General features: G+C 35.8%; 2 protein-coding genes across 2 annotated transcripts in view; both read left to right on the forward strand.

The window, feature by feature from the left end:
• Nucleotides 1-27,139, forward strand: part of LOC143912356 (uncharacterized) — a 335,111-nt gene that overhangs the window by 255,907 nt on the left and 52,065 nt on the right. The window lies entirely within an intron of this gene.
• Nucleotides 1,747-4,538, forward strand: LOC143911976 (uncharacterized). Its single transcript, XM_077431081.1, has 2 exons — nucleotides 1,747-2,055; nucleotides 2,646-4,538. The coding sequence occupies exon 2, from the start codon at nucleotides 4,206-4,208 to the stop codon at nucleotides 4,536-4,538; it is 333 nt and encodes a 110-aa protein (XP_077287207.1). The 5' UTR covers nucleotides 1,747-2,055; nucleotides 2,646-4,205.

The following is a 27,139-nucleotide window of genomic DNA, read 5'->3' on the forward strand; positions in this document are numbered from 1 at the left end:
TCTGTCTCATTTCAAAGACAATAGTTGCAGATATTTTTTAATGGTTTCTATCTTATGATAAACGGAATTAATTTTTTTAAAGGAAGAGAAACATGCTTTTGTATTATAAAAGTAAAACGCTGAATATTAAAAATAAACTTTTTGTGAACTGCATGTATGTACATATGTACATACGTACCTACTTATACGCATTGAAGCTTTTCCGAGCGAGCTTTTCCATAGTTCGAACGCGCTCTTCTGCAATTTTCCAAAGGTGTGCTGATTCTGAAATCGGTTTAAATCGCATGTTTGTATTGTCGTCAACCCTGTTCAAGCCCGAAACTATACATATTGTCAAAGTTTTCTTTGAGAACACGTGTTAAAAGCAAAACAAGAGCTGTTGCTGCAGCTCGGGCCCATAATTAGATTGGTTCTTGTTTATTTTTCATATTTAGTCATTAAGCAGACCCGGCAGGCAGTCGTGACACATTTCAAACCTGCATGAAAGGTATTACATACACACAAATGATTATGAATGTCAGTCGAGCAAGATAAGCAGATGGCGCTACTGTGTAAACAAAGTCGCCAGGACCCAATCGCTGGAAATTTATAACAATAACAAACAACCCGCCAAGCGTGGTACGATATCATAAAACAAATTCAATTGTCATTAGTATATTGGTATATGTACATACAAGCATTGATTTGAATTCTATTAAGTAAATATTTTTGTCTGGGTTTAAAAAGCTGGGGCGATAAAAAGTTAGTATATCTGTTTATTTTACGGTCCTACACACACTTATCATAATACATAATAATAACACTGAAGATGACTAAAACTGTGCCAATTTTTTTAATTTCAAATCTCAGACTATTTTTTCTTCTTATATCACGATTACTTTCTAGTACATATTTAGAAAATGTATTTTCTTAAGTGGAAACGTTCAATTTTTGATATTGTACATAATGCTACCAAATGTAAATACAGTTAAAGTAGATATAAAGATAGAGGAAGTTTCTTATACATACATATATTATACATATGTACATATATAAAATCAATACAAAAAAAATAATTTTACACCGTATTTTAAAAAAATCTGTGTCTTCAAATCTAAAGATCAAAAAAGCTTTGAATTTTTGCTAAAATAATGGTTATAAAATTGTATTATCCCATTTAATTCTAGACACTGTTGTCTGTGCAGAGTTGACACTTTGATAATGTAATATGAAACACCATCTACTTAAACCAAAAAAATAAAGTTCACTCTTGCAGATTATCCAAATTTCTTTAGAGTTAATCCATATTTTTTACCGTGACAGTGTCTTGCTTGATGCATTGTATTCAAAAGAGCGTCGAATATTTTTTTATGGTAATCGCTCATTACATATGACAGCTACCGGATGACAAAGGAGACTGCACAACCAACAACCCACTTGTTTCTTATTTTAGTCTAGAGATAATTGAATATACGCACATACATACATGCATAATGCACTTAACTTAAACACTTACGAGAATCGACAACGGGAGCTCGCCTCGTTGATTCATTAGCTCAAAGATTGCATGACAGAAATTAGAAACGTGTTGTATTGAGAGTTGGCGATTTGTTCTAAAACATGGAAGAAAATTGCAAGCGGTTATTTTCCAGAGCTTGCGCGTGTTCACCAAACGGTTTCTTCGAGCTTTACGCAATAAAGCTTCTGGTTAGTACCAGTGGAAGTACCTACGTAGTACGTACTTTGTTCTTTTTTTTACCCTTTCTTGCTTGGCGCACGTATGGTACTTATTATCTTCGAACACGGTGCAGGGGTCTCTGACCATCGGTCGTGTATATCATACGTACGTATACGTATCGTTGAATAAAATCAATTTGACCGATTGGGTCAGATGTTTTATTTTGTACAATTTGAACTTGAATTGAATGATCAAGCTGAAGATTAAAAATATATTTCGATTCAATGCTAAATTTTATTTTAACAATATAGACCATAGTATAATATCTAGTAATTATGGGTGAGAAGTATGATAACTAAAGCCCGGATAACCAGGGTGCCGTTCATTGTTCAAATGTTGTAAATGCATTGTTAAAGGTTTGCCGAACCTTTTTTACAAAGCATTTACAACAATTGAACAATGAGCAGCGCGTTTTGGGTCCGTACTCTAATGATAACTTGATAAGCAGTCTCCGGCGGTGAGGATACTGCTATAAAATAACAATAGACCTCTCCGTTTTCCGAGAAAGCAGGAGAGCAAAAAAAAAATGGCTGACAGTAGTGAACCATTTTTTTAGCCTTCAATCATCGTCCCTAATGATAAGCAGAGATAGGCGGCCGATAATGATTTTATGCAAAAAAAATGGTTCACTATTGTCAATTACGTACTATTTTCAACCATTTTTTTGCACTCTTACTCTGTGAGCAATAGATAGGTATACTGTTATTTTATGTCAGCATCCTCCTCCGCTGATCTCTAATGATCAGAGATCGGCGGACAAGTTTCTTTTGTCCACAAAAAATGGTTCACTATTGTCAATTACTATTTTCCATTACAAAGAAAGATCTCTGATGATAAGGGTAGTTGTCATATACACATAATGGAGAGGGTGAAGAGATTGAAATGGTAACGGGTGGATCACGTAGCTAGAAGAATGAACGAAAGGTAGACAAAATAAATGCTGGAATGGTACCCGAGAAAATGTAAAAGGGTGAAAGGAAGAACGCAAGGAAGATGGGATTAAATTAAAATAAAACATAGAATAGCCTTGTAATGTAATAGATATAGTATAGTATAGATATGTAATAGAATGGCACTCAACCAGATGGATGAGAGTTGCACAAAATAAACGAATGGAAGCGTGTTAGAGAGACTTTCATCGAGCAGTAGATGATGAATGGCTTTAAATGATGATTATATAATTTTATGAATACGTATTTGGGAAATATATACATATATGTATATGTACATAGGTCCACAGAAAATTGACCACCGGAAAATTGAAAATTTCATTGGAAAGCGAATAAAAATTCTTGCGTGTGAAATTTACTATCTATTTTATATTTATATTTATTATGTCAGTTTATTGATTATTAGAGGCAGGTTGAATTACGGCGTAATGAGAATTTTTCAGAGATTTTAGAATATTAAACATATTGAGTGTACGTAGAAAGAAAGGTATGGTCTTATGCAGTAACAGTAATGAAACCGACCCATCTTAAAGAAGCTGGTTTTATATAAATGAAAAATAAGCATTAAGTAATTTCATTCACCTCCCAATTTTAATTTTCAAGGACTTAAGGGAAAAATTTTATATTATTAATTCTTATTCATCATCTATTGATTTATTCGTCATCTACACATAGATTTTCTCATTTCTAAATTAATTGAAAAGTATCATTAGTTGCTTTTTAATGTACTAAGTGATATTTTCGTACTCAAATATGTTTCACTGGTGTTCTGCCCGTTGATTTCAACGGGTAGTTTCGGAAAGGAATTGATACGCGAATTAAAATTATGTTAGACGCGTCAGACGTTATATGTGGCAGACACTTGGATACACACCCAATGGGAGCAAAGTATTCGAGGAATTGGGGGAGGGAGAGTAGTATGGAGCGTCATTTGACGACAGGCATGTGCGACGTTGGGCCGAGTCACGGGTGACACATACACACACATATTTCTTTCATAATTTCGAACGGGTTGGATTGGTGAGCGCGTAATGCGCGCACTTTTTATTACGATTAATATTACGTCCGTGTGCCATACGTTCGACATCGATACAAGTTCGAGTGAACATGCGGTCAAACAGTCGCGAAATGAGCATGCAGCCGCGCGTTTTGCAGCGATTTGTAGCGGAGCGATATATTATATTCATTCAGTTTTTTCGGTGAGAGTCACTGCAAGAAAGTGCAATGGAAAGTCGAAAGATGGAAAAAATTAAAATCGATTCGTCGACTCGTCGTTAGCGTATACACAATATACAATAGCAAATTCAGTTGGTACTTTTGCAAATGTTCGGTAGGCAGGAATTGTCCCAACTGATCAACAGTAACCCCAAAGGTTAAAGGTGGTTGTTCACATGGATGATATCTATTATCAGATGTGTGCGTCGGTGTTCGCGAATTTCTTGCAAATGGAGCGAGTGCAGTGTCGGTGGTAAGTAACAAAGAGCGTGGAGGGTTGTCGACCCCTGTCCGCGAGGATATGTTGTCGTTTGTACGTGGAGATGTGGCTGTGCTCGGCAAGAAACCTGTTTGTGTTTATGGTGGCTGGCGGTGGCGGTGGCGGGGTGCGGTGTGACGCCGTAGCCTGGCTGACGCCTCTGCGCAGCTGCTGCGCAGTTACGCAGCACTTCTTGCTGGACACCACTGCCAAAGGCACAGGTGCTACGAGATCTGCTGTCTCCTCTTGCAGCACCGGCACCACCCACTGCCCACGCGCAATTCTAAAACAATCGTATGACGACAGACAGGGGAGGACACTGGTGTCTGATGACCCAGAACTAAAATCGTTTTGCGCTTCTACGGCCCTTTGGTTTCGTCTGCAACTCCCATCTTAAAGTCTACATTTCGTTTGAAGTGTACTTGTCTTTGAAAGGACTAATTTAATGGGGTACTTAAACTGACCCCTTTCAAATACTCAGAAGCTACATATCAGGGCTGCGGAGTCGTGAAAGATCGAACGACTCCGACTCCGATTTCACGTTAAAATCGCATTTGTTATTTTTTTTTGTTTTTTACTTCAAATAAATATTTAATTACTAATGAAAGTTTACCATATTTTAACAGATCCAACTCCGTTGGGGCTTCTCAATATTTCGAGTTAATATGAATAAAATCCAATCATTCAGCAGCTGAAGGCTAAGTCAATCTCTACTCTTACATATGTACATGTATGTAGTAGATATTGACAAGCGTTATTAATAAAAGTGATGGAAAATGCGTTCTAATGAAACGTACAGGTTGAAGTTCACTATGGCTAGGCTGCCAGATTTATTAATATCCAAACCGAGACATTTTAATTGAATCCCCCCCCCCCCAGGCACAGATATTCAAGAATGATAAAAAATCTTTGTAAAAAGCGTTAACTTAACAAATTATATTTAAGATTCTTCCTTTTATAAACTAGTATTTCCTTTATTTGCTTCCAGTTTATTTAGTTATTTTAATATTAAATGAAATTAATTACATATTGCCAAAGAAAATGATTTTCTCAATCTCGCTTTTCTTGCTTTTTTACCATGGATGTGGATCTACGGTGAGATTGAGATTCGTGCATTTTTTTGCAGTTTCATAACTGCGGGGTGTCGGTATTTCTGAACAATGAAAGGTCAATAAGCAGCTATCGAAAATCGGGACATTTGACTGTCCCGAAAGGTCCCTTCGGGACGCTCGGAAGAGAGGTTGAAACCGGGACAAACCCGGAATACCCCGATGCCTGGCAGCCCTAACTATGGCGGCAATTTGCGGGTTATTCTTTTTAAAGATTTATTTCTTAAGTACTTATTAAAGAATTCATAAATAGAAAATACAAAATATCGAAAGAAAAAAAATGTAATCAAAAGTTAATGATTCACATTACCTCATTATATGTATTCACACACTAGTGGCGTGCCGTGGAAATATCCCTGTTTTTATCACACAGCCTTACTTACGTGTGTGCGAGCAAGATACAAGGGGACAAGGTGACATTATACAGTCCCCTTGTATCTTGATCGTGCACTTGTAAGTGAGACTGTGTGATAGAAACAGAGATTTCTACGGCATGCCAATGGTACGGGTCTACCTCACGGGCCGGAATGTGAAATGCCGGAAAACGCAAATATCGGAAGGCAAAGATCGAAAATCGAAAGATCTTAATTCGAACCAAAAAAAAGGGTGCATGGTAAACGATACATACTGACTTACATACTCACTTAATTTGCGCGCGCACATTAATACGGGAGGAAAAGCCTGTTCCTCTTGTTCCTGTTGTATCCTGCTCGCGCAAATTAAGTGAGAATGTACGTGAGTATGTACCGTTTACCATACACCCTTTTTTTTGATCTTTCGATTTTCGATCTTTGCCTTCCGATATTTGCGTTTTCCGGCATTTCACATTCCGGCTCGTCACGGAGACCGCAATGGTACATACCTATCAGTGGCGTACCGTGAAAATATCACCGTTTCTGTTGCACAGCCTTACTTACATGTGCGCGAGGAGGATACTAGGGGACTAGGTGACGTCTTACCGAGCCCCGAGTAAGTAAGTCTTACCGAGTAAGTGAGGCTGTGCGACAATAAAAACGGGGCGATTTTCATGGCACACCGCTGATACCTACATATGTATGTATACCCAACCCCAGAAAAATCTATTCATCACATAGTTTGGTAAATTTATGTACCTTTAAATGAATGGCCTTGGACATATAGAAAGAAAATGGGAAACAAAATCATTTTTAATGTTGTTAAATCAAGAGTCGGCATCAAAATCGTGTGTTTTTCACGACTTCACAACCCTCTAAAAAAGCTTGAAAATTTAAAAGGAATTGCTCCACAAATGTGGGAGTACAAATGTATATGTATGTATGTAAGTAGATAATAGTAGAATGATATCTGACATTTAAATTTTTATTTTCTTGTGCATTCTAGGTTGATTTGAAAGCTGTGTAAAAGTATCTTATTTCTGCAATGGTGCAATTTATAAACATTAATGAATTGTTCAGATCGTTGATGTTGAGCTCTTCGTGATTTAGCCGAGATAGTGATAAAACTGTCGACTTGAAAATCCAGGATTAGTACAATAATTACGTTTTACAATAATTATAATCAGTTAACTTACATATATACATATTATATATAATAAGTGATTCAAAGACCGTCCGAAGTATTGTGCTAAAGTTTTGAAATTTCGAATGACCGTTAGAAACCAATTAATAATTTGAATAGTGATTGCAAAGCATATGCATGAGAAAGCGCTTAAATTCGTGAATATTTATAAAGTATTATGCGCTTTTATGTATGTACCTAAGTGAGAATCAAACTACTCTAGACTCTAGAGTACGAAAATAATGTTCCGAAAGTATGTAGTTAAAATTAATTATCATTATAAATGTTGACTTTATTAGTTGTGGGCGCATGGATTGCACCATTCGGTACGTATCCGATGCAATAATTGTAAATTATTATTTTGCACCGATTTTATGACCGTCTGTTATAAACGTATACGCAAGGGAGCAATAAATTGATTCAAATGCAAATTTTATGATCTGATTTGTGAAATGGGAAGTCGAACTCAAAGATGAACGTATTGTTTCCACGCACGCGAACAAATCCAACGGCACGGCACGCCAACAACAAAAGGTGGAGGGACCCAGAATCGCCGTATGCCCACGGCTGAAGGTCCTTGCAGAAGTCGTTGTATTGTTGTTATTTATCTGGGCACCGGTGAAGGCTTTTGTCGATGGTGATGGTCCACTTGCCCTCTCGTGGGTCGTGCAAGATCGCGTGCTCCGATTACTCGCCGAATTCGAACAGGCAACGCACTTCAACGACCTCAATTTATATTTAAAATTGCATCGACCGCAAATAAAGTAGTGGAAACGCCGAGAATAACAAACCAGATGGTTTACAAATCATCAAAGAAAAAAACGGATCAACACCTAATAGCTTCTTGAAAACTAGTCTATTGATGAACTAATAAAACTGCTTCTTATGTTCGATTCACTCCCGTCCGTGTAAAACAAAGATCAATCGAATCCGTGATCAATTTTACGCTTTACATCCAATCAAATCCAATCTTGAAGACAATCACGAAAGACAACGATCTATTTGAGTTTTTATACTTGGCGACTGCGCTATTGCTAAGCAAGTCAGCTTTCGATTCTGGAACGCTTGGACCTAAAAAAGCGACAGGGTGAAAAAAAGCTCGGAAAGCACTCGAAAGGTCAATTTTGAGAGCCCCCTGTTTATAATACAGGACAGCGTAATCCTGAAGCTCGGTTGATGACCTCCTCCTTAAAGGTGCATGTCCTCCGAGAGCAGAAACCCAGCTCTGGCGCGATGTCTTCGTCCCTTTCTTGCCTTAACTGCAATATACGAATCGGACTGTTTGCGTCTTTCTCTTACTTCAGCGATCAGACAGCCAGACAAGTTTGTTTACGTCGACTTGCTCTTGCTCGAAGATGTCCACTTGTACGTTGTACATACTACATAGGTACCTTAAATATATTACCTCATTTTGTATTGTATATCTCGTGTTATCATTTTATAGCACGCACTGGTACACTAGCATCGATTTAATACATCACATATGTAGAACTTCAACTGTAATTTGTAATTACCTATTCAAAACTACTCTAACTTTTACTTTAAGAAGCCCAAATAGGGTTGTGCAATTTTTCGTATCGATAATGGCGACGATTTTTTAGCCAATAAGACATGCAATTACTTCAAAGGAGAGATAGTTAGAAGTTAGAAGAAGAATCAGTACAATCATATTACTATTATATTTTTCATAATAATATCTGTTTTTAGTTTGTTAATATTATACACCACTTACTTGCCATCAAATAAGTACCTTTTGACGCCCTCTTGGAGCATCAGACGCTCCAATGTAATTTCAAATATAAGATCTAGTCCCAGAAAGAGCCCAGTCTCTAGATCGTCATTACGAGCGCATTAACCTGGACTCTCAAATTACTCAATCGATTAAAAGTGGGCCCCCGAGCGCTTCGAGTCCGGACATTTTGGAAAAAAAGGGGCCAAGGGGTCTGGACTGTGCCCGCCGTCACTTTTACCATATCATTATTGTAATCGGGTTTTTCGTGTGCGTTGGAGTTTATCGTCACTGAGACCTCGAATTATTAGAGCTACAGCCTCCTTCTCCACCATTGAAGGCGTTTAACACTCGTTTAAAACGTTACATTGACTGATAAGCATCCAAAGCACTTGTGCTTCTAATTTGAAGCTGGTTTTTAATTGTATAGCGAGCTCGGTAAGCAACCCTTCTTTGCACTTTTGGGTACCAAACTATACAACGCGTTCATTTACATGCAATCTCGGAAAAATTGCAATCTGTCCCAATTGGTATTAATAAAGTCCTCGCCACAATAAACTACTGGATAATACGGCCTATTTTACGGAATAAGTGTTTATATATGCCATAAACTACCGCATCATCTCCAAATCCCTCTATTCCATTTTCTCTCTTTCGCTGTTGATGCGTTTTTTTTTCTATTAAATACGACGCTGGTGCTAATCAGTATTCACATCGCGAATGCAAATCCTCAGAAGCGCCTGACAAAGAAATGCATTTCATTGAATTAACATTTTTATTCGTTGCACTGTTCGTATGTACTTATGTATGTGTGTGTATTATAAGCGTGCGTGGTCCACTCGATGTTTGATGTATGGTCTAGTAGTGGCTTGGAACGGATTCATATTTTATTTATTGGGCACGTAGGGCGTATTATGTACCTATCAAAGATGAATAATATTTTGTAAGTTAACAATGGGGTTGAGGGATGGCCATGGTCCAGCCCCGGCGTCGCCCTTTCGCCCATTCTTGTTAAATGTACAGGAAACTTTTCGCCATCAATTAGGTGCCCATTATCGGGGCGATATATTACATAATAGCTATCTATATATAAAATTCAATTGTAGTAGTTTCAAAAATTGTTGGAAATTAAATAGTGCGCAAAACTTTCGTTCACTTCCTTAATACGGATTATGATATCACTTTATTTTATACTATCGCAAATTTATTTCCTTTACAAAGATTAAATTCTGCAAAAATGATCAAATAGAAAGAAGCATTAGCAGTATATTATTGTTTTTGCTATAATGGTACTTTCGTATTGAAAAAAAATGTTTCGTTTTCGAGATATTTCTCCTATCGGTTGAAAATTTCCATTTCGAGCACTAGTGGAACATATTGATGAATTCATCATGATTCTGGAAATTTATGAAACATATGTATCAGTGGCGTGCCCTGGAAATCTTTTTCTTTCACAGCCTTACTTACGTGTGCGCGAGCAGGACATAAAAAGGACGATGCCGTCATACACAGAGGTTATGATTTCTCGACTTTTTTTGATTCTCGAGATTCGAAAATTTCATTTTCTCGGAATATTTGAATCTCGAGTTTTGAGAATCTCATTTTCTCGGAATATTTGAATCTCGAGAATTCGAGATTTTAATTTTTGTTTCTCGAGTATATATTTTTTTTAATATAGTGAATCGATTTTTTTAGCATAAAAATCGACAACATAGAAAAATCTAAAGGACACGGACTATCTTATATTAGGGATTTATAAATTTATTAATGACACGATGAAAGAAATACATATATAAAGAGATACAATAGAACATTGAATAGAAAAATAGTAAAATTAAAAGTAAAAAACAAATAAAAATATAAAATAGTAAAAATAACAAATAAAAAATAATTTTATAAAATTCCTAGTGTTACTATCCGGCTTTGCCCGTGTTTTTGTGACCAAAAAATAAAAATACTGGACATATCGGACAAATAATAAAAATACTGATCATCTATGCATATACTGACCAAAAATTGACTAATATGTATGAAATAAATATCTACACAAATACAAAAATACATAAATAATAAATCAAACATCTTTGCCTGTGAGGAAAAATTTACTTTTAAAATTTAAAATTTAAAAAGTGGACAAAAGTAGTGCTAGAATGGTACCCGAGAGAATGTAAAAGGATGAAAAGCCGCAAGGAAAATGGTTAGACGAAATTAGGAAAATGTGTGGGGTTAGATGAATGAGAGTTGCGCAAAATGGAGATGAGTGGAAGAGTGTTGGAGAGCCTTCATCCAGCGGTTAGTGGTAAATAGTTTGAAATGATGATAATGATGTATGTATGTACATATGTATGTACATAATACATTTATGAAGGCATACCTATGTATGTATATTTGTGAATATATGCATGAAAAATTTAACCGTTTCAATAATCAATGTTGACTTGAATTTATGGAAGCGGTATAATACACTGATCAATTAGATAGTAGAGGTTACAAATTCTATACAATATAAATAGCCGTAGAAATATTTTTTACTCACGCACACACACGCACAAACAATGCAGTTCAAAAGTCAGGAACGCCCTGCAAGCACATGCATATTGCATTGTAATTTTTCCAATAACACTACTTACGAACCTTACATCCGCACATTACAAAAGCGTAAATAATTGGTAGCTCATCGCGACAATGAATGGTCGATGGCAAATTAACGCGCGGCAGGAGCACAAGTGCACGCAGCGGTGACTCACAACATTGTTAACTCGTTCTGTGGAACTTCTGTGAAACCCTCCCCTACATCGCCATCCATCACGGGGTGCGGAGGATTGGAGGGGGGAGGGGGGGTGGTAGAGGAGGATGGGTTTCCCGCCGCATTTCCATTTTCAAACCTAACTGACCACGTCATAACGTATTAAATGACGTATACTTCGCCGCGGTGACTTCCCGGACACAATGGTCTACTCTGCGGGGTTGGAATCACCTCCCGCCTCCCCTCTCCATTCTCTCTTTCACGTGTCATTATCTACTTTTCAATTATTCGCGGACCCTTGTTATCGTACGAATGTAACAAATATTTCAATCTAAAAGCGGCGGGGGTGCGGGCTCAAATTGTTCATTAACTTACAATGCCTCTGAATTTCAATAGTGTTGCTATAGCGTGTGATTTTTATACGTAACCGGTGTCTACTGGAACAGGACATCCTATATAATACAAAAAAATGTTCTATTATTGACTACGATACTACGAAAAATATAGAAGACTCGACCTAGTAAGACTTGAGAAGACTTACATAAAGGAGCAGTATACCTCCGTCACTCTCGTATGTTTTATAAAGATTGATCGTCCAATGTTTCTAACTCGTCACCTGGAATCATTAATTTGATAAAAAAACTTTTCACCTGAAATAGTTTCGTTTTATGCAAGACTTCATCTTTTATTGTAAATATGACCTTGGATATATCGTTTCCTATCAGAGTTTGCCAATTTAATTAATTTCATTGTTTTTGGTTCCACCAAAATTGGCAACCTATCCTCTCTCTCGCGAATTCGAGTTTAAGGCATTTGAATTAGTTCGTTATGATATTTTTTTTGTTTTATTTTTTACGGACATCCATTTAAACGGGATAAATTAAAAATTGGAACGACACCACCGGCTGTTTTTAAAGAAATCAATTATCCTTTGAATAACTTTTTGAAATTGGAAGGAATCCTAAGACCAAAGCCGCCAGGAGGAGGAAATTATTCGAGTCGATTCGGAACCGCTTGTAGCTAAATTACCCGCAGCTTAGAACGCAATCTCTTATATTATTTAACAGTTCTTGTCGTTGTGTAACAGGCTCTCTGCCCTCTTAAACTAAGACTTTCTTGTAATAAATTGTGTATGATTTTTAAAATTTAAATGTATAAACTGGGTAATACAGAATATATAATAAATATCAAATTTTACTTTTGTGTTTTGTTTTATAGAACTTTTTCACATATTATGTTGTCGTAAAATGAATACAAATATTTTTATAAATATGCTGCCCACTTACGTAAAATGTATGCATTTCTCGAAATATTAGTAATATCGTATTTGTCCAAGGATGTCTCTATGATACTGTATAAATATAATTGCTTATCGATGTTTGTGATAGGCCAAGAAAGCACATTGGGTATACCTGCTAGGCCTTTCTGGCATATACAATGTAAATATCTAAAATATAATAAAATAAAATATACAATACATGTCAATATTTATTCTTCAAACTTATGTAGTTTTCAATCTTACGGTATTCCAATATAGACCTTGGATAGTTTTGGGAAGGAATCAAAAAACGGGGACAACATTTTCTGAAAAAACAATTTTTTGATCAATTTTTCATCCACCCGAGCAATTTGGCTAGTGTTATCTCATATTCTAACTACATGTTATTAAATGTTGTAAAATCGTAAATATACACTTGTACGTTTGTATAACAATGAAGCAAATTTTACAGTTCCATCGATAATTTTCGAGTTTTTCGCCGACTGTATATTGAATAACCCCAATTTTTTTTAACCCCTTCCTGTTATTGTGTTTTATATATCTATAAGAGAATAATTGATTTACCTGACGCTCTTTATTTGCAAGAGGATTTGAATTCTATTTATGAATGGGCTAATGTTAATAAACTTCCCTTCAATATCCTAAAGTGTCGGGTCATTTCTTACTCTCGTTCTCGTTCTCCTATTAAATATCCGTATAAATTTCATGATTCTCTTCTTCAGAGAGAATTATTTATATCTGATCTGGGAATAGTCTTCGAAAATAGTTGGAGTTTCAACATTCACATTGAGAATATCTGTGATAGGGCAACAAAAATCCTTGGATTCGTAATCCGTAATTCGTCTGAACTAGGGCTCACTGCCATTCGTCTCTTATATTGTACATTAGTTCGCAGTGTGCTCGAGTTTGGCTCCATTATATGGTCTCCCTATCAACTTCGTTACTCTCTAATGTTGGAACGAGTCCAAAGGAAATTCCTTAGATTTTTATATCTGAAAACATTTGGATTTTATCCATATCTGTTCCCTAGTGCCTTTGTCTTGGGATCTTTGGGTTTCAACTCCCTGGCAAAGAGAAGAGATTTATTTCTTGGGAAACATTTCGTAAAATTACTTAGAGGAGAGATTCACAATCCCACTATCCTGGAGAAACTAAAATTCTGGGCCCCGGAAAATCGTAGAGTTTTAAGAAAACATGATATATTTTTACCAATTAGGGCTAAATCAAACGTGCTCATGAACTCCCCCCTCTCGAGAGCTGTTCGACTCCTTAACTTACTGGCACAATACTTGGACCTATTCGATGCCAGTTATGTTGAGTTGGTGGAACACATCCTAAATAGCACGATATAAATTTTTCAATCTTATTTCTTTGTTTTTATTTTGTGTACATATTTTTTACTTGATTTTTATTATTTTTTTATGATGTTTTTTTTTTATTTATGATTTTTATTATTTTCTTATGTTTTTTTTTTATTTATGATTTTTATTATTTTTTTTTATGATGTTTTTTTTGTAATTTTTATGATTTTTATTATTTGTATTAAAATCACATTGACGCTTTGGGGCAACCTGTCAAGTCTCTGTGGTATTGATTTTTTAAAATAAAATAAAATAAAATAAAATATAGTGCCGTATTGAACGTGCGGAACTGCTTTTCACGGTGTCTGCGGTAAATCACCCATTACTACGAATCCTTTTTTCGACGCGCAAATCGGCAATTTCGCACGGCTCGATTGACCAATGGATCGGACACTGTCCTCGGAGGATGCGATTCGAAAGGGTGCATCGGATGCAACGCGGGGGCAGCGGACAATGCCCGATTTCAGCACGCGTCAGAAAATTCTCATTTTTGTGCAAATTTTTACTCCTTCACGGATTCACTCCAACGACTGCTGTTTATCGCTCGGAAATGATATACAAGCGTCCCTCGCACCCACGTGCGTTTCCATGTTTTATTTATACCGTGTATATAAATATATTTCGTGACAAATGACAACGCATTCGTAGGTGAAAATCATAAATGATACGACGATAATCCGAGCGTGTCTAATGCGCGTACCCAACGCCCTGGACCGAGATTCGAACCCGTCTTCATTTTTTTATGTTTTGTAAGTTGACCGCAGACCGCCGATTCGTCTTATTGTCAAGAGGTGTGTTGTAAAGTGATATCGGTCACGTGCTAATAGTACACAAAACTCGCTCGGATTAAAGTTATAAATTCAAATTCGGGGTTGGATTAGGCGGCGGTGCTCCGCGTCGAATTAGCCCGGCCACGAAAGCTACATGCATTCAAAAAAAAAATTAATTTCGAAGAAAATTGTTGCTTAAACGTATAAAAAGAGATTGGAGGTAGAATTTGATCCCTGGAATAATCACAGCTTGTGGTTAGTTAATAGATAGTAAACGGCGTACGGAGGAGTCGCGTGTCTCAAGCCTGGGTACTCGAAGGTTGTCATCCTCGCTTGCTGGGTAACCGGACACCTTCTTCGGCAGGTGCCACAGATCAAAGGAGACGAGGAGTCGATTTACATCATCTGATGAAGCCCAAGGCTCTATTTGATGTAATTACTTTTCAATTTACATGCGTCGGTATCAAACGTAGTCTTTCGATAAATGCTAGTCGTAATGCGTTTATGCATCTATTAAAACATTTAAACTGTTGATCGACCCAAGCTGTTAGCTTTATTCGGCTACCATGTAAAATGAACTTTCAAAGCTTTTACATAAATTAAATGAAACACATTTGTCAGTAAACTTTTTACATGGCTCAATAATCTAGTCGTATCCTAACTTGAAAATTTTGATTTTTTTATGCTATCAACATGTCTTCAGGAACTATGCTTATTGCATACGTACATATGTACATATATACATACATACATTGCAAATGATATCTGAAGCCATAAATCCTACAAGAAGCGGGTCAAGCCTTATCGACAACAGTACCACTTTCAGTATTGGAAATTAAAACTCCCCAGAATTCCATACGAAAATTGAAAAAAAAATCCAAACATTATCATTTCACTATTTAAACATATGTATATAGCGATACTTGTCGAGTAAGTATCTTCTTTAAATTAATTATTAATACTTATTAGTAATTATTACTTCACACTTTTTCATGATGATGCTGCAACATTCTATCACAGATAAACTTCTGGCAATTTCCTAGTCCTCATCTATACAGCTGTCAATTCATCGATCTGAAATTTCCAATCATTCGATATTTAGTATCATTTTTCTTCCACATATATCACTGTCAGCATATTCGATATCAAATCCTACAGATGAATCCGAAACTTTCTAATCCGAAACAGAATTGAACGCGACTACATAGATAATATCAATTTTCAGATCCAGTCGAGTGTGCATGTTCCTATTTTTGGGTCATTTTACGATCGACCGCAAAGAGTTAAAAATTACTATCATTACTGTACACTACAATGAACCCTTTTTTCCCCGAAGTGCACGAACGTATCGAGAACAGTTAAACCGTTGACCCACATACGTACATATATAAAACTCATAATAGTCATAATACCCTTTTGAATCATCACAAGTATAAACTAAAGCCAATGTAAAGCGTTGTTTATTGTTACACAAAATTACTGTGTGAAATTGCCGTTGTTGCACCGTGCATAACAAGATGCAGCTTATGTATCAAATTACCTCATAATTGATATGCTCAACGCATTAATGGACCTTCTAAGCGATTATTATGCCGACTGTAATACGTTCGATCGAACATACAGCTGGGTGTACATGTGATTATTATACAAATCATTTCAAATTAAAAACGATTCAGATACGCTCCTTCTGATGATGTATACGTATGTGTGGAATAGTCGATATTCATGGGACATTCGCGAGATGCCCTATGAAATATTTCAGCATGTTTTCCATTAAATCCTTCCGACCCTCATACGTTCGTGTGCACGTAGGCATGTTACGGGTTCATTTCCATAATGTGCAATTTGCAGGGGTGCCCATTTGTCGGGCCCGCTGAAGTGGCATCGCTCCTACATACCCGATTATCACGTCGTAATGCACACGCACGCACATTTCTACTAATATCTTCACTGTGTGTGCTACATATGTATGTACGTATTCAATTAAAGCATAAATACTTGAAAAGACGAGCTTTTCAAATCCTAATACAATGCTTGACAAGAATAATAAAGGTTTCATTTATAATTTTGCGCTATAATTATGATATATATGTGTTTTGCCAGTTGTGACGTATATATGTGAAACTTGGCACATTGAACGCCATGATGCTACACAAAGTCTAATGCACTCAAAGAACTATGGATATAAACCGCTGTATGCTCGGCATAACGAGGAAATAGAGGAAATGAAATATGTAGATGAGAAATATAACAAGAGTAGTGGATATAGTAGAGAGAGTGAAGAGGTTGAAATTGAAATGGGCGGGTAACGTAGCTAGAAGAATGAACAGTGGAATGGTGGACAAAAGAAGTGCTAAAATGGTACTCGAGAGTATGTAAAAGGGTAAAAGGAAAACGGCATGAAAGATGGGTAGACGAAATTAGGAAAACATGTGGGGTGAGATCTGTGAGCTGGGTGAGGGGTGAAATGGTGGGGCGAAATCGATGGATGAGATGGATGAACAGAGACATGTTGAAGCGGGCTTCATCCAGCAGTGGATGGCGAATGGCTATAAATAATGATGATTATGAAGTATGATAATCCGAATCCGCAGATTAATTTAAAATATATGTAGTGTCAACGTTGCAATTGTTTTGGCAATCTATTTGATGCTTAGAATTTTTCATTTCTGTAAATTTTTTATTTAAATAAAATAAAAGTTTTCTACTTATGTATGTATTATGTATGAAATAAAACTTTATGCCAGTAATTTTTTTTTTTACATTATTTACGAGTATTCCCAATGCATCGATAACGAATATAATATAACGATCTTTCACTATTGTAGTTTTACTGTACATATTTCGGGAGATAAAATAGACAATGCATATATTTACATATATGCATTGTCTATTTTATACATTTTCTTATTTAATAATGCGATGAATATTTGTTTTTTTTTGTTCTACAATGCTTTATACATTTAGACGCCACCAAATTTGGAAGATATAGTACTTATGTACATACATAGATCGTAGACCACAAAAATTCCATTATTACTTCTTTTCTAACTTCAATCGGCTCAAGCAACACTGGATAGTTAATCTGACTAGTTTATAAGCAAAAATTTGCCTAAGGGAAGTCCAAAGATTAACAATAGCGTAGACTGAAAAGTTTGCTTAAAAAAACTGATGTTTATTTTTCGTTTGGTGGAAAACACGATTTTTCCGCTGAGTGTTTTATTTGTTTGGATGCGTTCCTCAAGTTTTACAGATATTGATGAAAAAATAAGTTTTCCACCAATTTTAACACTTCTCACTTTTGTGTATTATTAACGTCGCAATGTAAAGGAAATTGATCCTAAAACACGGTCACAAATTATAAAGCACGCACTTAAATCACTCTGAGTGATTTTTCACATGTTCCACACACTATCACGGACACGTCCCACCCTAAATTGCGACTTCCCCAAAATCCAAAGTTGAGGGGCGTATTTGTAATGCGCGCTGTACTAATGGAGTCACTCGCTTCCGTTCCGGTGTACGACGAGTTCGTATCATTAAACTAATCTATTGTGAAGGTAAACTTTGGCTTTATTCAAATTTTCCCGTCTGAGGAACAATGCCAGCGTTGCATTGGCCCACAACAGCCGAGTGAATTTTCCATTGTGTCGGTCGACCATAAATCATCGAGACGAGCATATATGGAGGCGCATCATTGAGCGTTAAATATTATCTGCTACACTGCGAAAATAGTACTAAAACTTTCACAGCTAAAATATACATACATAGTATACACATTTACGTTGACTATTATTCTTTCCAATGCAACTTCCATCAACTGACCACCTCTACTTCAACGGACAAAAGCTCAAAGTTAATGATGTTTTGATTACTCTGTCCTCACTTTGACGCATCTGCATCGTTTCATTAGTTGTGTATAGTGATTTATTGTGTCGCAGGTGAACAATAATCATATATACATCGGTCGGCTACTATTTTTAATGTCATTATAAACGCATTTTACGAGGGTCAGTGTTATTGAACGTCATCAACCCAATTGGACTTATTCTTACAAATTAACCGCATTCGATTTTGTTATCTTTTTTTATTACATTAAAAGTGTCTATGGTTATGTTGTGACATATTTACTTTATTTTTAGGGTGGTGATAATATCGCGCTGCATGCAACAGGATGTGCAATTCACGTTTTGACTATGGCTATTCAACGAACTAAAACTATTATTTCATGGCGTGGTTGTTATTTTCCTATTGTCGAGATCTATTTTAGTGACTTTTGTAATTTTTAATTATTTTTTTCTAACGCAAATTGCCTATTTTCCCAGACAACGTTCGTGAGAACGAATTTCTAGGTATTTGCACGAAAAATCATATTGTTCGCCTCAAATCTAGTTTGTTTGTATATAATGTTATTATAAATTGATAAAATCTCCACACAAATACACCACAATTTAACAAAACATACCCTAAATATTTTTTTTAATTTTTCACGCTTTTATCTTTTTCCTATTTTAACCAAATAAAACACATTAAGCATTTTTTCGAGCAATGGAATTTTTTTTTTATTTTCTATGCATTTAAGTGAAACATAAATAGCCTTTTCATATGAGCCGCTATACATCAAACGGCAAATCTATAGAGTCGAATGAAGGGAAAATTAATTTTCAATTTTCCGGTGCTGGAAAATGGAATCCAAATTTGCATTAGGCGAGCTTTGTCCATAGCTTTGCTTTTGGGGCTTCGGTTCAACCCCGAGTGCAATTACACGTGCAACTGCAATATCTGATCCACCTATGAACTCGGTACGGCTGCAATTCAATTACTGGCTATATTGAAAATTAACAGCTTTTTTGAAACGGGATTAATCTCTAAAGGGGGAGTAAAAGAGCGCTGAAATCATCGACGGATTTTAATTGATGGGAACACTCCCAAATTTTCATACATTTTTTTCGCAAATTGTTTTTGCATCGGCATCACTAAATACGTACATAAATATCTGCATGCATATGTATGTACATAGATTGGTTATAGGTGGAAATTGGTAGGATTGTTATCGCCGCCCACGTGCTATTATGCTGTGTACCGTTCCACCTGTAGTATGGTCGCCCGATTTGCCGATAGGATCTTTCACGTGTGTGAATGGAAACTAATTGGAAGCCAATTCTCTCCAAAATTGATAGTCGCCGCACCGGATCCGTTCCCCCATATTCCGTCTATGTAATATAATATTCACTGACGTATCAGATCCGAATTCGAATGGTGAATATCACGCACGCACAGGCTCACACAACCCCATGATGTGAACCCTGGATAAAACAAGGGTTTATCTGATTTTTACACAACCATTTTTCCACGCATTTTTTTCATTATTTGTCATGTTAAGGATTAATTTCGTAATATGAGGATAATTTAGGATCGCATTTAATGTGTAGGGTTTAATTTTTTTAAATAATAAAAAAAACAAAACTTATCTATTGTTACTACGTACAAACAAAGATAAAGTAACAAATTAATTTTACTTTTTCGCTAAAAAGTAAGCGAAAGAAATACAATATTTCAATCTTAAAATTGGTTAGCCGATGTTTAAAAAATAAAAAAGTCTCATTCAAATGATCAGCAATCGACATCATCAATCATCATCATTTACAGCCATTCACCATCCACGCTGGACGAAGGCCTCTCCAAAACTTTTCCGTTTTGCCCATCTCACCCCACACATTTTCCTAATTTTGTCTACTCATCTACCTTGCAGCCTTCCTTTCACTCCTTTTATATTTTCACGGCTACCATTCCAGCACTTATTTTGTCCACCCTTTGTTGATTCTTCTAGCTACGTGACCCACTCATTGCCGTTTCAATAACTTCACTTTCTTACATACTATGTCTATCCACTGCCCTCGTCATATTTCTCACCCATGTATTTTGTTTCTTAACTCTCCTCGTTATGCATAGCATATAGCGTTCAATACTTCTTTGAGTGCATTGGACATAGTGTAACATTTTAGTGTTCCATGTCCAAGTCTCACATCCATACGTCAGCACTGGGCAAGAGATCTTTTTATCTTCATTTATCAAAGATCTTTTTATCTTCAACCAAAGTGGCATTTTTTATTTAAAAACAATCTATTTATATCCTATCTCCAAGTAGCTATTAGTTCTGTATTTTTTAGGTATATATGTAATACATACATATGAACATTGAACAATGAACAGAAGAAAACTGATTAATTAATGATTAAATGTTTGTTTTGACATCATAAATTTAAAATAAATTAGATTAACAGGAAGTATATTGCCTATGGTGAAGAAAGTAAGCCTGACAAAGAGATAAAGTAAAGAGCGGATTCAATTATGTATGTATGTACATATATGTACATATATATCTACGTAATAAGTTTATCCACATGTCGTAACTTGTAATCGTAACAAGCCTTAATTAAGCTATGAGTCTTAATTTGCGGAATTAAAATATTAAATAACAAATACAGTGAGGTTTTTACCGTCACTAAAAAATATTTCTTTATATTACGTAATTCAATACAAATGACCACTGTTAATTTGCCGAAATTTCGTCATAAATTATGACCAGATAACAAATACGATGTCGTGACTCTCCCCCCCTAGATGTCGCTCGCGATACCACTTTTACAATAAGCCCCGAGGCCATTTTCCCGCTATTATTTTCATTATTTTTTTTTAACAATTGCCCATTTTCGGCAACCGATAAATCATCAGTTAAAATAGAAAAGGTGTTTTGCTCTTATCTGATTGTCTATTCATTTTTTTTTCAAATCATTTTTCATAGATGAACGCGTTAATTGCGCGACGAGCATTTGTTACCCGGTCAGTCACGAACCGATTCGTATGACTATGCTATTGTAATATTATGGGATTTTTTTTTAAATATAATACATCACGTGTCACTTCTGCGTAAAAGTGTCAGTTTTCTCAGTAAAAATAATAAATAAAAAAATATGCGATAACCCAAATTAAAAATTGTACATATGGAATCGTATTTCGCAATTACGTACATGTATGCGTCACGTACAGATGGTTGACCATCGCTACATCAGTTGCGATTATAAAAAAAATTGCGTGCTTCTAGGATGGTTTATGCAAAATAGAACTAAACGAGTGACTCACACTAAGCACATGTTTAGAAATATAACAATAAAGAGTTGTGTTATGATAAGCGCATATGGTCAACGTCGTATCGCAACTTTGCAACACGTGCCAAAATCATTTTAATTAATTAATTTGCTATTTATTTATTTATAACAGAAGGTAAATAGTGAACTCTTTTGTGTATATTCTCAATACTACAGAAAATAGGAAAATTATTCAAACGAATAGATTACAAATGTAATGTTACACTGTGGTTGTCAATAAATGTCAGTTACCAGTTTTTGAAATAAAAGTTTTAAGTACTGACCAAATGGGCATTGAATATTCGTTGTAGACTAAGCGAGAAGAATGAATATTGAAATATTTGAATATCTGAAAGCCAAATATGTTTTTAACATGAACTTATTCTGATGGATTGATACGAGTGTAATCTTTGACATGTCACAATATTATTAATTGTACGAATTAGCGGCACTTCTCTTTACGCATCAAACTCTTTGACGTGTATCTTTATCATTAAATTTGACATATACATACATACTTGCATAGTATATTGTATTCCCTTCAAAACATATATCCTAATCTAGTTTTCGTGATTGCACCATTGAACTAGTGATTTTCAGCCTGTGCTTTGGCGCACGCCCACGCTCTCCCGTTGTGTTTGTCAACGACAAAGAAGTTGAAGTCGAGAAGGTCTCGCCCACCTCGACCCGCAGGTGTGAAGTGAAATGTACTGCTAATTAGGACAGAAGTGATCTTTGAAGTCAAAGGTGTGGTTCGTCGTCGATTGCGCAACGACTCGCCTCAACTAAATTAACTTCCATACATCACCGCTCTCAATAGGTCGAAGAAAGCCAACCACTAATAAGCCAGTAGATAATAAGAGTCTCATCTCATTCGGTAATGTGAGATCGTAAACTTGAATACATTGAAAACTTGAATTAGTGTGTGTGTTCCGCGTAATCGCTAGCCTGGACGTCGCAACTTTTCTGTGTCTTCGTGTGTCTCCGCGTGTCCTAATTTGAACTATAAACATACACTGAGCTCGGATTCAGCAGGTTCTACGTGCATCTCCCGCTGTCGCTGAATCATCAGGATTATTAGTCATCCTGTCGAAAATCGAACGTTATCATATTATCGATCGCCTTTGTCCCATAAATAATTAATTTCACTATCTTTACTCGGATGATGATAATCAACTCGTGTTCGGTATACGGTGTGACCTCAAACACTGATGCATAGTACTCCAGGTGTTGATGCATATACTGCGTCGTAATTAATTACACATTACATTTCGGGGAAGTTTTTTTTTATTATTTTTAACCATTACGATACTGTCGACACGTTGCGAAACATTCACTAGCAAAATATACAGATTCCAAATACAACCAAAGTGCATGTAATTGAATGTATTAAGGATAGGTGCAAGTGCAGTGCCCTACTAACGACGCTACATTATTGAATAAATTAATAAAGCGAATTGTATTTGACTATCTCGATCTTCGAGGCTGGATTTGCATCGTTCGATAAATCAACATTAATAACGGGGTGTATCTGTGTTATTCATCATAATTAATATTTTCCAGTTTTGATTTATGCGCGATTTCTATTGAATTTTTCGGCATCTTATTGTGTTATTTATTGCCGTATAGGCATCATAAAATCCTTTAAAAATGGCCATGTTCTTTGAATTTGAAGTTGCACATTAGCATACAAAGCAACGCCTCTCCGAGACTAACGATTCTAAGGGTTAAACGAAAGTCACACAACGTCGGTTTAAAAATATTATGATAATTTAATCGAATAGAGTGGACGATGTGACTCGCAAAGTCAGCGCTGTAATGCAATGCAAAAATAAATCGCAATTTTGTTAAAACACTGTACGATTGTGTGAAACTGCATGGGAAATGAATTTCTCGATCATTGTAATTCTAAAACGCTCCTTTTTGCTTGATATGAAGCGCATATTAATACATTTTCAAGTGATCGCTCACGTTTCCGGGTTCTTCCTTCCTTTGTGCATTTCAATATTTTGCAGAGACGTGATGGCGACGGTGGTCACCTTTTATGGATGCTAGGTGCTTGGATTGCCCGTTAGTTTCTCCATATATGTATGTATGTATTATGTTATATTTGCTTACAATTTCGCTAAAAATTTAACTGGAAAATAAATCAAAACATAAACTCAGGATTCGATACACGTTTTCGAAGTATTTACATTTTTGTGCATACATACAAATATATGCAAAATTTTTATTGCGGTATTATGTACAAAAATTAGGGTACGTAGAAGTTATGCTAATAAGTACACGAGGAAAAACTGGGTCGCTAAAAATGGAAATTTTATATTGCATCGTATAATCATTTTTTTAATTTTTTAATACAAATTTATATTTTACTATGATGCCATTACTATGATACCTATTGTATTAAACTTTTACATATAAAAATTTATAGATTATAAATTTGAAATCATATTTTTTTTTAGGTTTTGACAATTTGATGAGGAACCGTTTGACAAACGGTTTCCTAACAGATGCATTAGCAAATTATATTAAGAAACGATAGACTTTGAGTCAAAAAGTCTGACCAACAGCACTGCAGAAATACTCCGAATAAATTCTCTTCAATTGAGGTCAACCCTGGGCTTGAGCCCGGAAACCTCTCGGTGGTTAGCATTAGCGCAACCACTGAACTATACTGCTGCTACTTTGAAAGGTTCATAGAATTGAGTAAAATTTTATTGTAATTGACTGATATTGTCTCGACATTCTGAAATAAAAATTGTTACTTTTAGCAATAAAAAAAAACTGAAATAATCCATCCAACTTAACTCTTACATATAAACAAGGTAAAAATTATATTGAAGGATTACTTTTTATAATCATCTTAGTCTTATAGAAGAAGTTTAATAGTAGCGTAGCATAATTACTCGTAAAAGTTCCAAAAATCAAAAGAAACGGTCTCTAATCGCCGTTGTAAAATTTTACAACCACAAAAATGGCTTTATGGAAATTTTAGCGAGGCAAACGTCAAATAAATTAATAAACATTCCCTTCCAGTTTCTAAAATTAATCCACGGTCTCCGATGGCTAGGAAACGGTCGTATCATACTCAAACGAAATTAGTATTCAATACGCGGCCTGTGGCACTTTGCATCGCCAGTTGCATACAGATGCATTTCGTACGTACGCAATTTTTTTTTCGCTTCCACACAAACCTCAAATTTATACGACAGTTCGTATTTTGCATCTGCGATGCGTACGAAACGCATCAAGGCTTATAAGGAACAAACGAATGTGATTAGCCACGAACAAAAGACACAAATTCACATTAAATATCGCATTCATACATATGTATTTTCTATACATATTTGTTAGTACATATTACGAAACCTCATCACTATACTTGACTGTGAATCACGTCGGATTTGTACCATGTTTTGATTACATTCCACTATAAAACGAATACCTACTGGATTTAGAATTATCTGACAACGTGTTTGATAGAATAATAGCACAATGAATCATGAAATGTTATTCAACTCCTATCATCAATGAAATCGATAGTAATATAGTAACATTTTTGATAATGCAATCATCGATTTAGATAAATCTGTGATATGTAAACAGCACTTGAAAGTCTAACGTCCGCCAAATAAAATAAAAAAGTAATACATAGATGAACACACAGGTCACGTAGACTTGACGATCCTGTCCAAACACGAACTTCTCCCATTCGGAAGTACATATATGAAAACTTATTTATGTATTACGCAGAACTGTGCAAGTCACTAATTTGCATTTAAAGTATCGAAACACAATGCAAAAAAGTAATCGCGGATAAGTTTCGTAATATGCACATAATGCGTTTCCAGCAATTGAGGAAATATCAGCCGAGTCTGACTTGGGTTCTCGATGTGGGTTAATGCGAGTGCGTTGCACTTGGGTTGATTAAACCGGGTTTTTATTTTCTTTTTCCACCTTGACCTGACGTCACGGCTGTGTCGATCAGACCCGGCGTGATCTTGAATGATATTTGAACTGTATATGGTGTTCGATCGTCGACACACCGTAACGGGGTGCGATTCAAGTTTCCATCGACGGCCTCTTAGGAAGAGGCTGAAAACCGGACTGAGGGGGAAAAACTGCATAAGGCAACGGCGACATTGACGCACGAATCGAGCATTCTGAAATGTGGGTCTGGCTCACCTGTTCGCTCAGATGTCAAGGTTTTTCATCGGTTTGTTTACGTTTTTCCCACGGTGTGTCAACGCTCGACGACCCCACCGAGCGTTCGACGCGTAGACGTGTTTATGCAATCATAATTCACCGTACACATGTACGGCATAACAATTCGCACTGTACGCAGGTGCTAACTTGACATAATGCTCAATCCGTACTCGTCTATGTTCGCCATAAAAGTATGTACAACATCCTAATAAAAATCTCAACAGCTAATCCGATAAAAATATCCAAACGTGTAGCTACATAAAATGTCGGTATTTTTCAATTAAAAGGAATTTTGCAAAGCGTATTCGAATCACAAGGAAACAACTCTTGTTGAAGAAGAATATGAAAAATTCCATTACCAGATATATGTACATATTGTAGTTACTACAATGTAGTATGACCCTTGCTTATTATTTACATGTATACAATATAAACCCTTCTTAGATTTTAGATATTTTGTCCTACTCTTTTCTTCTTCACAAATTAACATTAATACGAGACATTCATTTACATCCCCTTATGTACCAATCATAAAAATATCCATAAAAAAATCGAAGTCATTTAATTCAAAGTTAGGGAAGCGTCTATGACAGACAAAAGATCTCAATAATGACCAGAAAAAATCATATATGATAGAGTGATTTATCAAGTTCAATGGACATCCACAAAAATAATTTCCCAGTGAATGCAATTAAGTGGAATTTAATAAGCAGTATATCTGCAGTCCATCTATCGTCCATTCTTCTAGCTACGTGACCCGCATATTGCCATATCAATCTCTTTATTCTCACCATTGCATGAACCACCTATGTATGTCATATCCACGAATTCCATTTTATATTTCTCCTCTTTATGCCAACCATACAGCGTTCCATACCTATTTGAGTGCACTTAGCCTTGTGCAATATTTTAGCGTTCAATGCCCAAGTTTCATATCCATACAACATCACTGGCAAGACAAATTGATCGAAGATCTAAGCAAGATATATGTACATATAAAAGTCTCGTATCTCAATGTCATTGTTACAATCAACCAAAGAAAAATCATTGAACATTGAATGTGTTATGAGTAATTGTTTTACTAAACGTAGTATATACGTAAGCACTTGAA

This window comes from Arctopsyche grandis, chromosome 5, assembly GCF_051622035.1.
Source record: "Arctopsyche grandis isolate Sample6627 chromosome 5, ASM5162203v2, whole genome shotgun sequence".
Classification (NCBI taxonomy): Eukaryota; Metazoa; Arthropoda; class Insecta; order Trichoptera; family Hydropsychidae; genus Arctopsyche; species Arctopsyche grandis.

Bases quoted from the DNA above. Each gene is read 5' to 3' on its own strand.
- LOC143911976 (XM_077431081.1), top strand. From the start codon at position 4,206: ATGTGGCTGTGCTCGGCAAGAAACCTGTTTGTGTTTATGGTGGCTGGC.